Source organism: Ruditapes philippinarum, unplaced genomic scaffold (genome assembly GCF_026571515.1).
Source record: "Ruditapes philippinarum isolate M1 unplaced genomic scaffold, ASM2657151v2 ctg2057_1_1_1_1, whole genome shotgun sequence".
NCBI classification, from domain to species: domain Eukaryota; kingdom Metazoa; phylum Mollusca; class Bivalvia; order Venerida; family Veneridae; genus Ruditapes; species Ruditapes philippinarum.
This window is the reverse complement of record NW_026858825.1, coordinates 2,254-16,875: the sequence shown is the minus strand read 5'-3', so window position 1 is coordinate 16,875 and position 14,622 is coordinate 2,254. Positions and strand designations below refer to the sequence as shown.

Genomic DNA, 14,622 nt, shown 5'->3' with positions numbered 1-14,622 from the left:
TGTAGCTTGTTTTGCATCATGTTTTTTTACATTTTAGAAAAGAACCAGTTTTTAGTAATTGAATTATATCCTCTTTTAGAAAATCTTGTCCGAGACATAACTGTATAATAATAAGAGATTTCAACATGACACTTTGTAGGTAGATAGATCTCAATAAGTAGCTGTGCAGTGCACAAGAACCGTAACTCTGCCATGCCTAATTTTGGAGTTATTGCCCTTTAATTATTATTACACTTTTAACTTTTTCCAGGATATTACTCTAAAATTATCAGAGATATCAACATGAAACTTTGTAGGTCGATAGATCTCATTGGGTAAAAGTGCATTGCAAAAGAACCATTACTCTGGTTAGCCCTGTAATTGAATTATCTCCTCTTTTAGAAAAATCTTGTCCGAGACTTAACTCTATAATTATAAGAGATTTCAACATGAAACATTGTAGGTAGATAGGTCTCAATAGGTAGATGTGCATTGCACAAGAAACGTAACTCTGCCATGCCTTATTTTGGAGTTATTGCCCTTTGTTCATTTTTAAAATTTTAAACTTTGTCAGGGACACAACTCGAAAACCATAACAGGTATCAACAAGAAACTTTGTGGGTTGTTAGATGTCATTTATTACAAGTCCAGTGCCAAGAACAGTTACTCTGCCTTGCCTTATTCTGGAATTATTGCACTTTGAACATTGTCCAGGGACATAACTCTGAAACTACAAGAGGTGAACTTTCCTGTGTCAAAAAACCTATTCGGGGAGCATAACTCGGTGAACCGTGCTCTTGTTTGTTTGGGTCATCAGACCAAACAATAAATGGTAGCGAAATTTCAGACTCTGATATGATTATTTGCAAAGACCGAAAATTGTCCGAACTTTCGAAGCGGTTACTTCCCTTTATAAGTACACTAACGCTGAAAAATTAGGGGAAATCACTGCGTAAAGATTGTCAAATGACAGGCGCATTAATTTTCAAGCCTTCTCGGGGGAAGAAAAAGTAGTAGATTTCTAATACTGTGTAATCCTTTATAAGATATACATGCTTATATTAAGCTCCATGATTATTTACATCAGTGTTAAACAACAGGTTTACCGTGAACAAAATATCTGAAAATTAATAATGGTTAATAATGTTGTTTTCTTCAGGCTGTTATCTTATAACTTCCCCGTGATCGAGGGGATACACGCTCGTTTAGAAAGCGAGAGGTCTGGAGTTCCAATCCCAGATAAGGCGACTCATGTTTTTTTTTTTATTTATTATTATTTTTTTTAATTGTTAAGCCAAATAAACATTGAATTAAATATCAGTGTTGCAATTAGCCTTATAGCCAATTTACTACATTTATAACACTGGAAACATAATTGGTGGCACTATAAACAAACAAATTGGTTTATAATCTCACAACCTTCATCTTTCTGACATTTTGAGATCCAAACAAATTCAGCGCCTTCTGTGCTTTGATTTAAAGATGTTTTTGTGTTTCGCTTGTAAAGAACAATATCCGGTATCTAGTCCATTATTTCCTTAGACCCTGCATCACAGTATTATCTCTATATTGGCTCATAAATGTGCAGATTTCACAGTTTAAAAATTCGAATCGAGAGACGAACACTTTTTTCTCCCGTTCTGACATTATTTAAGCATTCCTATAAAATTTAAACATGCAAAACATAAGTCCTTTGTGTTTAGAAACGTTTATAAAAGAAAATGACTAGAACTTTAAGCCTATTTTCCTGTTCGTCAAACGATTTTGAAAAAAATGAACAATGTTACAGTATAGAGCGGGGTAAATTTCACAAAGTAAGAATTAATTAGTTTACTAGTATACCCAGATTTCGGTTACAGTTTAGACCCTTGCCAAATTTCAAAAAGAGTGTGCATAAATTGTTTTATCAAGTAATCCATACGTTTCTATTTAATATATACTTGAAGAGTTCTTTTACGTTTATTTGAAGCAGAAAAGTTATAGTTTTCTATTTTCCTTTAAGTCCTAAGTTCAGTGATACATTTTTGTAGAATGTTAGAACTGTTTTCAGAGTAACTAAAGTAACTGTTATCAAATTGTATGGATAGTAGAAAGATAATTATTTGATTTCATACACATTGTTACGCGTATTAGAAATCAAACTTATTTCAAGTTGCAATTTTCATGTATAAAATAATGTACGATAGGGTAACTATTTTAAAAGAGTTGAATAGTCCAGTTTTAAGACTTGTAGGATCAATTAAATGTAGCCGATTTTTCTTAAAAAATACATAGAATTGTTTTTGAAATATATATATTTATTACCCTTCCAGATTTTTTCCACCTTTTTGATTGGATATTGATCCGTCGAAAGAAATTGATATTACCGAGCCAGACGGGTAATATACGCACTAAATATACCCGTTTGGTACCCCACGTTGTATACAACATGCGTTGTGGCGATGCGCGTACGATTCGATTTTACGCGGTGTAAATTCCGATATACAAGCTCTTTTTAAATGTCAAATGAAAAATATTTACCAAAAGAAAGTAATGATGAATATTCTCATCAGTATTGAAAACAAAAATGGCCTCGCCAATGCTTGATATTAATTACAAAAAAGTGTCTTCGACAGACTACCCCTTTTCTCTTGTTTACATTCGTTAGGTACGAAAGTAAATCAGTTAAGATACGACGTTGCGCTGCGTATTTTTACGTTTCCCGCACTTTTATAACGTTACGTCATTGTTATGTTTGTTATGTTTATATTATACGTTACTGTCTTAAGATATGTGAAAACATTTGAAAGCGCTAACAGAAATAAACGTATAAAAAGTAACGAACTTTTTACTCTGCATTTCCCAAAACATACTTTTTTTATACATAAGATCCACACAAGGAATCGAACTTTTTTTTATATATATATAAGTGTATGATAACTGTGAAGAAAATCTTTATACATGCATAGGCCTGCATGCAACAGTTCACATATTAAGCACTTTAGGTCAAAATAAATAGCATCAAAATGATTTACACTTCTGCATCGAAACACATTAACCTATCTAGCTATAGGTTAACTTGTACCCTGTTTATCTTTTTTTTTTTTTCAAATTTGCATATTGAGAACTTACTTTTATTATTCATTCATTATTGAATACGATTTTAATTGTATTTTCCTTGTCGTTTATTTTCTATGTTTTACGTGTAACCACAAATTATAAATGTGTATCATTCGACAATACATTTAATTGGTAGTATACCGTTTTCAAATAATCTTCAATGATCTTCTCTAGCGGTATATTGTTGTTCTTTGCTATCATTGTTAATACAGCAAAAATATATAATACTTGATATAACATTTTCACATAAACCGCGGCGCAGGAGTGTAATAAAGCCATTTCTTACATGCTTTTCGGTGGTTTATAGAAATATATCAGTGATATAAAACTGGTAATTTCACTGTTTGAAACGGTGAAATTACCACTTTGATTATTTCACTGTTTTGAATTTAAGCCCCTTACGTTGTTCCAGTGAAATACCAGCGTGCACAGTACTGGGTAGCAACTTAATGACGTGACGTCGTAAATGACGTCACAAAAGAAAATTTGTTTAGTTTAGTGTAAGATCGAAATATATTTCACCTTGTGAACACCAAAAGTTCATATTTCACTCGTGGCTGCGCCACTCGTGAAATATACCTTTTGGTGCTCACTCGGTGCAAACTGAACTAAATAGAGGATATTCAAGTTTTTTCTATAAATACATGATTTATTTTCATCGAGTGGTATGAAAATAAATATTTCATGAGTGGCGGTAGCCACGAGTGAAATATGGTAATTTTCATGCCACAAGATGAAAATAAATCATGTATTTATAGAAAAAACTTGAATTTTCTGTTTATTATGTACATTTTTCTCTTTTTTGCGATAAAATTTGAAAAACTTTCCCTTAAATTTTGTGTACTGGTAGAATTTAAAAGAAAGTAGTCCGGCAAGACACCAGTGAAAATACGGAAAATATGTTTCACTGCAGTGAAAAATAAATTTTTACAGTGAAAATACGGAAAATGAAAATACGCATTTTATTTCATCAATATTTCTCAATATTTCATTTATAAGTATATAATAAACAAATATCCTCTATTTAATAAAAACGATATTACACTAGTGTAATAACACTTTGACGTGACGTCATTTGCGCTATATAGAAACATAGCGTTAAAGCGCGCTAATGTTAGGGTTACACTACGGGCGCGTCATTGAAAAATTACTCATTTTAACAGTTAACTGTTCTTATTTTTAATATGTGATAAATAGAATATTATATTCGTGTAGATTCAATACTAAATTTATTGAACTCGTTGAATAAAACAATATTATGCTCGCCAGAGGCTCGCATAATTATGATTTTATTCAACTCGTTCAATAAGTTTAGTATTAAACTACACCCATTCAATATCCTCTATATATGCCTATCTTACTTCATAAAATGACTTACTAGTTAGATCAATACTACTTTTATTTACTTCTATCTACTGGGAGTGAAACTTCGAGATACAATCTACACAATATTACGGATATCTAGTCTATGTAAACACGAACATCTGTATAATAAAACACTGTCGTGTAATCTTCCCTGATACAGTAGAACGCACTTCCTGTTTCAGTTTAAATTTACGATCACTGCCCTCTTTCAAATATCATTTGAGAGGTAACAGCTCTTTTCCTCAGAACGTGATTTGAAGAGACAGAACAACCACACTGAATGCAATTCAATTCAATTCAGCATATATCCAAGTAAAATAGTTATTCATATTCCTTTCGTCATTACGGCACAGTGGAAAGGCACCACTGCATCTTTGCGTGCCAGCGCCACGTTGACAGTAGAGCATGTCTTTAACATTATATCTGCCATTTGGTCAGTAACCCTCTAAACTTTGTTTGATGGAGACCCAAATTTTAGCAATGGCGCTAATTACAGACTGTTTGAAACCGTTCGTGTCTACACCCGAGCAAGCAGGAATCCTATCCAAACTGTCATACTATACGAATTAATCGACATTTAATTTAGTTCTTTCATGTCTATATTTATGAAAGTTTCTTTTTAACTATTATATTACTTTCTGTTTAAAATCATTTTATTTCTCTATACACATAGTATTACATTTCTTTTGAACACAGTGATTCGGTTTCGTATTCTTCTTCATACTTTCCTCGTTTGTTATAATTATTGGACTAGATTAAAACTCATTGTAAGAAACAATCTTTACTCCGGTTCAGTTCATAAAATCAAATATATAATTATATTTCTATAAATTGACGTATACTGCCATATTTTGGATCTACAAAGAGAAGGCCTTTATAAGTTTAGCTTTCGGACCTAACCCCTTTTCAGTATCGTGTACGTTAATAAAGGTTAAATTATTATTTATGTTTAAAGTAATAGAGCAATGGAAACATTTTATACGCGGTTTAAAACATTACATTTTATATGAACTTTTTCATATACATGTAGCACATTTAGATATAACCTAACACGAAATAATATTTAATTCATTAAAAAGCACGACTTATGATAGCTTTTGCTTCGTATCTATTTAAACCTGTTATACGTTGCATTTTACATAACTCAACTTTATTTTTGATATGTTTTTCTATAATCTAGAAAAACGACTTTTAAAAGATACTTATTATACATTGGACAATTTATTTTGGTAGTAATGAATCTGTTTTGTTAAAATGCCGGTGCAATAGAACAGATGAAAATAATATTACTTCAGTCACACTAAACTTCATCACTTAGTACAGTTTTACTTACATTTAGTAATAAACATCAGCCTGAAGCTTATTTGCGGTTTATTTATCATGTTTATTCACATTCAAAATACCAACTAACACATGTTCCGGTCTTTATTTTTAATGATAAATCTAATGATATTTAGCGGCGTTTCCTAAATATGCAATTCTTTTTTGAAGTATAATCAAAACATATACCTAGATGAATGTAATTATATATTAGTAATACATCTATTCCATACTTTTCGTACAAAAACTACCAACCACACTATTCATTGAATATGACTGTGAAATCAAGACTGAAATTTAAAAATTTATTAAGATGTTCTTTCATTTCGAAATTAAAATGCTATAAATCACCACTAGGGTGAGTATTTTACAATAAACTCTAAACTTTAGAAGTATATTTTATGAATTTTGATATCTTCCTGGAAATTTGTCAAATCAAATAGAGGATATTGTAACAAAACTGTTTAACAAGGTAACTTTGAAAATCTTTACTGGATTCGGAACATCTACCGGACAAAAACCGAACATTTTGTAATGAAGCTACCGAACTAAACACGAAAAAAATATCGGTTCACGGTTTTCAATTTCTGCTCGCTTTCATCTTTACCGACCCGAATGTAATGGAAAATGAAGCTCTAAAAGGTTTTCCAATAAACATTCTACGTAATACAGGGAAACAATTTACCAGAAGAAAAGAACAACATAATTCTTATGATTATAGGTGGCAGGGTTTTTAATATATAATTCTTATTCAAATTGATAATTTGTCATGAGGCCATCATTTCTCACGCATGTACACTCTATTTGAAATTACCAAGGTGTAATAAAAGCTATATAACATAGTATGGTTAGGGTGAACCAGTTTGATTAAGATGAAAATAATAGAAAAAAGCCTTTTGATGTTGTAAATATTAACAAGCACCTCATAAGATGTCTGTGTTTTAAAGATGTTCAATAGGAAATGATATTTTCCCCTGAATAAATACAAACCAAACCTTTCATCAAATTTGCTTTTGTTTAAGTAAATAAATGCGCATTAAGTTTGCAATACAGAACATATAATATTCAATAAAGGTCTTAAGATACAAAATCAATATTTTATCGTTTATATTTTTATGAAAAAATAGATAACATACGAGACAGATAAGATGAGGAATCAACAGTTTGATTATGTTGTATAAGCAAGGGGCACTGGACCGTTATATCGTAGATCACCAGGGTGCATATGTAAGAGTTATAACATTACATCAGATAACGTCTTCGTGTTAGACCCTGATTTAGTTAAGGATCATCCCAGCAGCTAAATTTATTGGTCATGGCTTACTGATTTGATACCCTTGAATGACTACCAACGACATTAATATAAATGTCACTTATACATGTATAATTATATTTCAGTTATTTCTGTGAACGGTTTTTTCACACCATGTTTGTACGTTTAGTGAAATAACTTTTTTCTTTAAAATATTAATCAAGCAGAATATGAATGTAAAAAATCAAGTTAAAAGTAACACTATATATTTAATTGTAGCTTTAATAAAACATGCGGTGCATTAAATTGACGTATGATTTCATGACAGTGCCTCTTTTGCCGACACAAATAAATTAAGTATACATTCCAAAGCATTGTTGTATTAATGCATTAACATCTAACCTAGGAACTACGCATAATAAGTAGACATCGGGTACGTGCAAATTAGCAAGTAAATACGACTAAACTGTGTGGTAAACAGTGTGATAGTTTCCATTATTTAGATCATGGACATTTTATTTTGGTCCCAGGTTAGATTTTAACGAAAATGGTAACCACGAACAGTTACCCATATATGTTTAAGTATTGAAAATATCATTATAAACTTATTGTGGTAGACTCTTTTATTAATTGGAACATCCTTTTATGTTACTTTTTGTTTTTATTGGGTTTTACGTCACACCGACACAGTTTAGGTCATATGACGACTTTCCAGCTTTACTGGTGGAGGAAGACCTCAGGTGCCCTTCCGTGCATTATTTCAAGCACCAGAATAGAACCACCGACGTTCCATAAGCTAGCAAGATAGCTTCCTCACATGAAAGAATCCTTAGTCCTTGTCAGGAATCGAACCCACATTGGTGAGGGACAAGTGGTTGAATTCAACGACCTTAACAACTCAGCCACGTCAAGATAGCTTCCTCACATGAAAGAATCCTTAGTCCCTGTCGGGAATCGAACCCACAGCGGTGAGGGACAAGTGGTTTGAAGTCAACGACCTTAACAACTCAGCCACGGACGCCCCCTACATCCTTTTATGTAATATCTTATTAAATAATACAAAAGTTCGGCAATTTCAATCTGCCCATCCTATAAGAGGAATGATTTAGATTTTCATATCTCTTTAATAATGTTCTTAGTGTCCAAATGGCGTCATCAAAGGGTGACAACTTGAATCCGGTCTAAAATGAAAGGGTTTTAGAAATAGAAAGATATTATAACATTGAAAGGAAAAATAGACTATGCAAATTATGTAACCAAAAGTATAGTCAGAATATCATCTTGGTTTGTGTTGCACACGTTACAGTTATATAAGATCAAAATATTTAGACCAACCAAACACAAATTTAATCCATTGATGTCAATAAGAGTAAACATATATGATTGTTTTAATTTGTGAACCTGACATCTGAGCTTATATTGCGCTTCATTTTTTTTATCCATGTTTAAAAGCCAATTGATCAAGTGTACCATAAAACACAAATTTTGATGCACATAAGAATTTTGCAGACTAAAAGGACTAGTATTTTCTTTTGATGATAAATCTAGTGGATGATTTTGCACTATCTCTCATGTAAAATATAATATGCAAATTTTAGATTAAATTTTCTGAATTTTCAAACTCAATTGTAACGAGATATTCAAGGTGAAATCTATAAAGGTCGGTCTATACTTTCAGTTTGTATTCCAATATTAAAACATCTTTTCTATGAAAAGCCAAGTTCAAAATCAATATCCTTTCATTTGCATCTTTTCAAGGGCTTTGAAAACACTTTTTATTTGAATAACAAAAACTATAGACTCTAATTTCATCACGTGTTTGACTTCAAGTTGTTTATCTCAATATTTTATCGTGAGATATTGGTTATACAGATGATGATGTCATAAATTTAAAATTCAATGCCATTGAAGATAAACATCAAACCATTTTCACTTGCCATTAAAGTTCACGTTAGATGATGTGTATTCGCACTTTTATGTATTATTCACATAACGATTAGGACCGATAAGTTATATAGCGTATATTTAAACTGGGAGAAAATAAATTCTCCCATTTAATATGACAAAGAAGGAAATCGTGACATGAACAAAAATTGTGATATAAACAATTAAAAAAATAAAGTAGTTACAATTTCATATATATTTATGCCTGATAAAGAGTATTGTATTACTCGAAACTAGTAGCAAATGAAATCTTGAAACTTGACCTGGTGTTGTACTTGTGTTCCTCACCATTATTATTTGATTATTAAAAATATAAATAAACAATAAAAAAAAAATAAAAAATAGAAAAATATGTAAATTATATGCGTATTAACATTTTTAATGGGAAATATTTTTTTCTAATTTTGAAATAATGGCAAATTTGGTTTTAACAATGTTTAATAATGATTTAAGAGCGGTTAAGATACTTGTCATCTCACGAATTTACAGTAAATCTGAAATTATTTGTCATAAATTTACCGTAAATCTGAAATTATTTGTCATAAATAAAAAAGGCAAAATGTACACTGACTTCCATATAGAATACTAAGTAACTGTACAGTTTGTAAAAAGGCAACAGAACAAAGTGTTGGCTCAGGTATTAGCTAATTTGGTTTATTTTTGGAAACAGGGCATCAACGACAAAACCTTTTGTGTAATATTAAATCATTTCTTTTGTGCATGATGGGCCTTTTGTTAAGATAACATTATTTTACTTTGTGATAATTATGGCATACAATCTAAATAGTGCTTCGATGCAGAAATGCAATACTATATAAATTATGAATTCTTATTCATGGAGACTAAAGTTCTGCGTAAATATTTGATCAGATTTCAAAGTAGTAGTTTCATTTTCAAATCCAATAATTTGATCGTCAGAATTGTACACTGAAGCACTTTAAAAACGCATCGATATTGAAATGATGAAACAGACGTGATAAATATAAAGCAAGAAAACAATTCTAATCTTATTTTCTTAAACATTTTCAATATTACTGACAGCCAATTATTAAGAACGAAAGTGCAACAAACTCAAATTAAACAAATCAAGCATTATATGATTTCACATCATTTAGCAATGTTTTTATCTCAACAAATAATAATTCATATGCAATAATTCAGAAATTTGTGATCCACGTCAGAAAAAAAGGTTTTTGAAAACTCATTGTAGTTTGTTTTGGTACAAAAGTGGCGATGAGCCGTCAAACGTCAATGTAATATAAACCAGACAACCTAATAGAAGTCGTGTTTTAATATAACCACTGTGACACTATTGTTTGACATATTTTCTAAGGACAAACCCTCACATTATTTGTCACGTGGTCTCGTTCATGAAAGAAAGGCAATAGTTTGTTAAAAACAATAGTACTGACATACGACGTTAGGGTTCTAAGTTTGCAAGAATCCTCGGAGAGTTAATGTTCGTCAACATTCGACAGACCAGTTAAATGTTTATGAGCTTCATTGATTTTTCTAATATGCTAATGGAAATGATATCTCTGAATCACATTTATATTGCATGAAGCAGATTTGTTTGTGTTTAATGTCGTGCAAAATACTTTAACGTGACAAGTTTAAACAGCCGTTATTGTGATTGATAACTGCACTCATTTTAGTGTCAGGAAACATCTAGTAAACTTTGCTGTTTTCGTTTACTTTTTAGTTGTTTCTTTTTGTATTTTTATATGCGTTTTTAAAGTTACTCAGTGTATGTACGTAACACTGTCAATACAAAAAAGAGATAAACCGGAATCCGTCTTTCAAAAAGGTTTATCTTTTAAGTTGTGTACAACATGTTATTCTCTGTCATACTTTAGGTTTCCTTATTGAGTGTTTTGTCCGGGAAAACGTGTATTATCAAGTCAAATTTTGTACTTTGGATTACAAATACTTGAAGGTAATTTCTATTGTTAAAAACGTTTACTTTAATAGTTTTAAATTTCAAAATTTATTTTTAATTTTCTGTAATTAAAAAAAACACAGGAGACCCAGAAGCTAATGCTAAACTTAATGAATAGAAATATTGGCTATTTGGAGAAGAGAGTTTCGAAATGGTTATCAAGGGGTCCTTGTTCAATCCTCAGACGAGGCAATATTTCTCCGTTACAATACATCTTTTACATTGGGATTGATGGTCATTTGTCTCCCGCCGTTTATTCAGAAATTATGTTGGAATAGGAGTCGGTTATTTGCAAGGAAATCGGCAATTACATTCCATTATTTCAATATCATAGGGTCATTTGTACATTATTGGTTAATCGTCTGAAAGATCTATTTTGCAACAAAATGTTAACTTGAAGAGAATTTTGATATTATGTCAAATTTAATTGAAGTTAACATTGTGAACGCCTAATAAGTGTTGTAGATTCCACAATGTTTGATGTTTTTCCAAATAACGTCCTAGGTACAATTTGTTAACCACAGGAACTATTGAACTGTCAAATAGTTATACTATTATAATGAAAATATTCAAGTGATAAAATTGAACTTGAATTTTCTAAATAATTGTTTTTTTTTACATTCAATAACAAACCTATAACATCAATAAGATGCTCGGTTTGTTGGGTTTTCGTCGCACCTAAACTTTAAAGGCAATTTTCTAGTGTTACTGGTAGAGAGGAATTCAGGAATTTATAAAACAAGTTCCATCATGTTTACAATGGCTGATTAAACTGCATTTTACAAGATAAATAACGGTTTTTAATAGTAAAATAAAAAGGGCAGGGGTATCTGTAATGTAAAATCAAACCGTTTAAATCTGAAAGTATAAAAAATGTGCTTTATAAAAGATTTTTGGAAGCATCTAATCCTTAACCACTGTAAATTTTTACATTATTGTTATGTTGTATGGATGATAACAAGATTCAAACTATTCTACAATTTATTATAACCATTTAATACATGTTGTTAAGACCAGAGCTCAAGTGAGAATGACTCAGGTATCAGAGAGGCATGATCATATATATAACATAGCATTAATGAATATCAAGTAAAGGGAAGTAATCCCATTAACTATACAACTAAACATGTAAAGAGTTATCTAATCTTGATATCATAACATCTCCCTTTGTTTGAAATTGAGAAGCTCATAAACATTTGTCCGCTATAAATGTCAATTTATTCTGAGAAAGCATTAAGCAATAAAATAATGTCCATGTCAAGACTGACATCAATTAATGAATTTGAGGTAAACACATTTAATTATTATGATAAATTTGTCCTAGAAAATGCTTTCATACTGTCAATATAAACTTTGTACTTTTTCTGTTTAAAGCACAATAAACACTACTGCAATTTATGCCTATTTGTTCAATGTTTATATATACACTTATTTTACACCGACTGAATTATCTTTGGTTTAACCTGCCTCCCAGAACGAGTTACATAAGCTTCTGGATAAATGTTTGGCAGTTTGAGAGTATTTGTTGATGCAGGCGACTTTGAGTGATTTAAGGTCAGATTATCACTCTTGACACTGGCATGCTGTGAGGTTAACTGGTGTGAAAGTTTATCATGGGAATCTGCTGTGTCTTGATTACTACAAATGGCCTGTGTAATTTGATTGTTATCAGTGTTTAATGGAGGGTAATTATCTTGGCAGGTATAATCCTTCATTAGATGTTGCCTGTTTCTGATATATTGACCACCATCAGGTGTTTCTACGGAATAGGAGCGATTGTCTAATTTTTCTTGAATGACAGCGAGATTCCAAGATTTTCCCTGCTGAATTCTAACATTTTCTCCTATGTTAAATGGTTTAAGGGGCCTTGAATGTTTATCATAATTTTTCTTTTGAATGCACTTTTGTTTTTCAAGAAGTGACCTTATTCTCTTTAAATCTGTTGTTTTGGGTGTTAAGTTCTTTTCAGACATAGGTATAAATGTCCTTATTTTCCTTCCCATTACGATTTCAGTGGGAGAATAACCTATGCTTAGCGGGGTAGCACGTAATTCTAAAATTGCTATCAAAGGGTCTGTCCCATCTTGCTTGCATTTTTTAAGCAATGTTTTTACTTTCTTCACGCATGATTCACTAAGGCCATTACTTTGGGGATATTGAGGTGATGACTTTACATGCTTTATGTCCCATTTAGTTGTGAATTCTTTAAATTCTTGTGATGTGTAATAACTAGCACCATCTGAAACTATTTTCTGGGGAATACCATGTTTTGAAAACCATGTTCTCATTAACTTAATGATAGTGCCACTGTTTGTATTTTTAATCATGTCAACTTCAAAATAGTTGCTCATGTAGTCGCATACTAACAAGTAGTCTTGGTTATCTAATGTAAATACATCAGTACCTATTACCTGCCATGGGTACTTAGGGATTTCATGTGAAACCAAGGGTTCCTTTGAATTTGACCTTTGATGCTCTGCACATACAGAACACTGTTGCACTTTCTGCACTATGTCTTTGCTAATGTTAGGCCAAAACATAAACATTTGTGCCCTGCGGAAGCTACGTTCCTGACCTGGGTGACCTTTATGTAGCAAATTTAACATTTCAGATCTTAGACACTTAGGAATAATCAATCTTTGACCTTTGTAGATGATATTATCTACAACAGTGAGTTCATCTCTATAATTCCAGTATTCTAGAACTTGAGAATTGCAATCTTTGCGTTTTTCAGGCCAGCCTTGAAGAATGATTTGTTTCAAGGTCATGAGTGTTGGATCTGACTCAGTTTTTGACCTTACTTCACTAAGTTTTTGATCTGTGTATGGCAAGTTTTTTGTTATGAAGTGAACATGCATATTGGTATTTTCGGAAATTTCTGGATAAGTATCTGGCAAATATTTCCGAGACAATGTGTCAGCAACGGGTATTTGAGTGCCTGCTTGTGCTGCAACTCAAAATCATAACCATGTAACGCTAATAAGAGCCTTTGTAATCTTGCCGGGGCACTGTATAGGGATTTCTTAACAAAACTGATCAAGGGTAAATGATCTGTTTCTACAGTTATGTGCCTACCGTAAATATATTGTCTGAACTTTGTCATGCCAAATACTATGGCAAGAAGTTCTTTCTCAATCATGGCCCATGACCTTTCTGAGTTGGTCAAGGATTTGCTTGCAAAGGCTATAGGTTTTCCATCTTGCATTAAAGTAGAAGCACAGCCATGCTGAGAACTGTCAGACTGAAGTACTACTGCCTTATTTGGATCAAAATAAGATAACACTGGGCCTGGACACTCAGTAAGTATGTCTTTGACTTTCTGAAATGCTTGAACTTGTGGAGCATCCCAGTGAAAAATGACATCTTTCTTCAATATTTCAAAGAGTGGATGAATGATCTCGGACAAGTTTGGGGCATATCTAGATAGATAAGCTATCATGCCAAGTATTGTCTTAAGCTCAGACTTGTCTTTAGGCGCTTCCATCTCTTGGATAGCCCTACATTTTTCGGGGTCTGGTTTCAATCCATCAGCTGAGAGGATGTGACCAAAATACTTAACCTCCGAGACACAAACAACAAGTTTGTCTTCGTTTAACCTAATGCCCTTTTGGCGGCACCTATCAAGTAAGTTTCTTAGGTTTATGTCATGCTCTTCTCGAGTTGAACCATAAACAAGAATGTCATCTACAATGACACTACAACCAACTTTGTGGAGAAATTATTA

The 14,622-nt window shown here is 31.9% G+C and overlaps 1 protein-coding gene across 1 annotated transcript; it reads right to left on the bottom strand.

Moving 5' to 3' along the window:
* Positions 1 to 12,331: 12,331 nt before the first annotated feature.
* On the bottom strand, positions 12,332 to 14,382 carry LOC132754420 (uncharacterized protein K02A2.6-like). The gene is made up of 2 exons (XM_060745048.1): positions 13,974 to 14,382; positions 12,332 to 13,716 (listed from the first exon to the last, which is right to left on the bottom strand). Exons 1-2 carry the CDS (start codon positions 14,380 to 14,382, stop codon positions 12,332 to 12,334), a joined length of 1,794 nt encoding a protein of 597 aa, XP_060601031.1.
* Positions 14,383 to 14,622: the final 240 nt, after the last annotated feature.

Excerpts from the sequence above, each read along its gene's own strand:
- LOC132754420 (XM_060745048.1), bottom strand. The coding sequence starts at position 14,382 with ATGGAAGCGCCTAAAGACAAGTCTGAGCTTAAGACAATACTTGGCATG. Across the intron at positions 13,717-13,973 it reads GTTCAGACAATATATTTACG|ATCAAAAACTTAGTGAAGTA; the intron begins GTAGGCACATAA and ends TGCCATACACAG.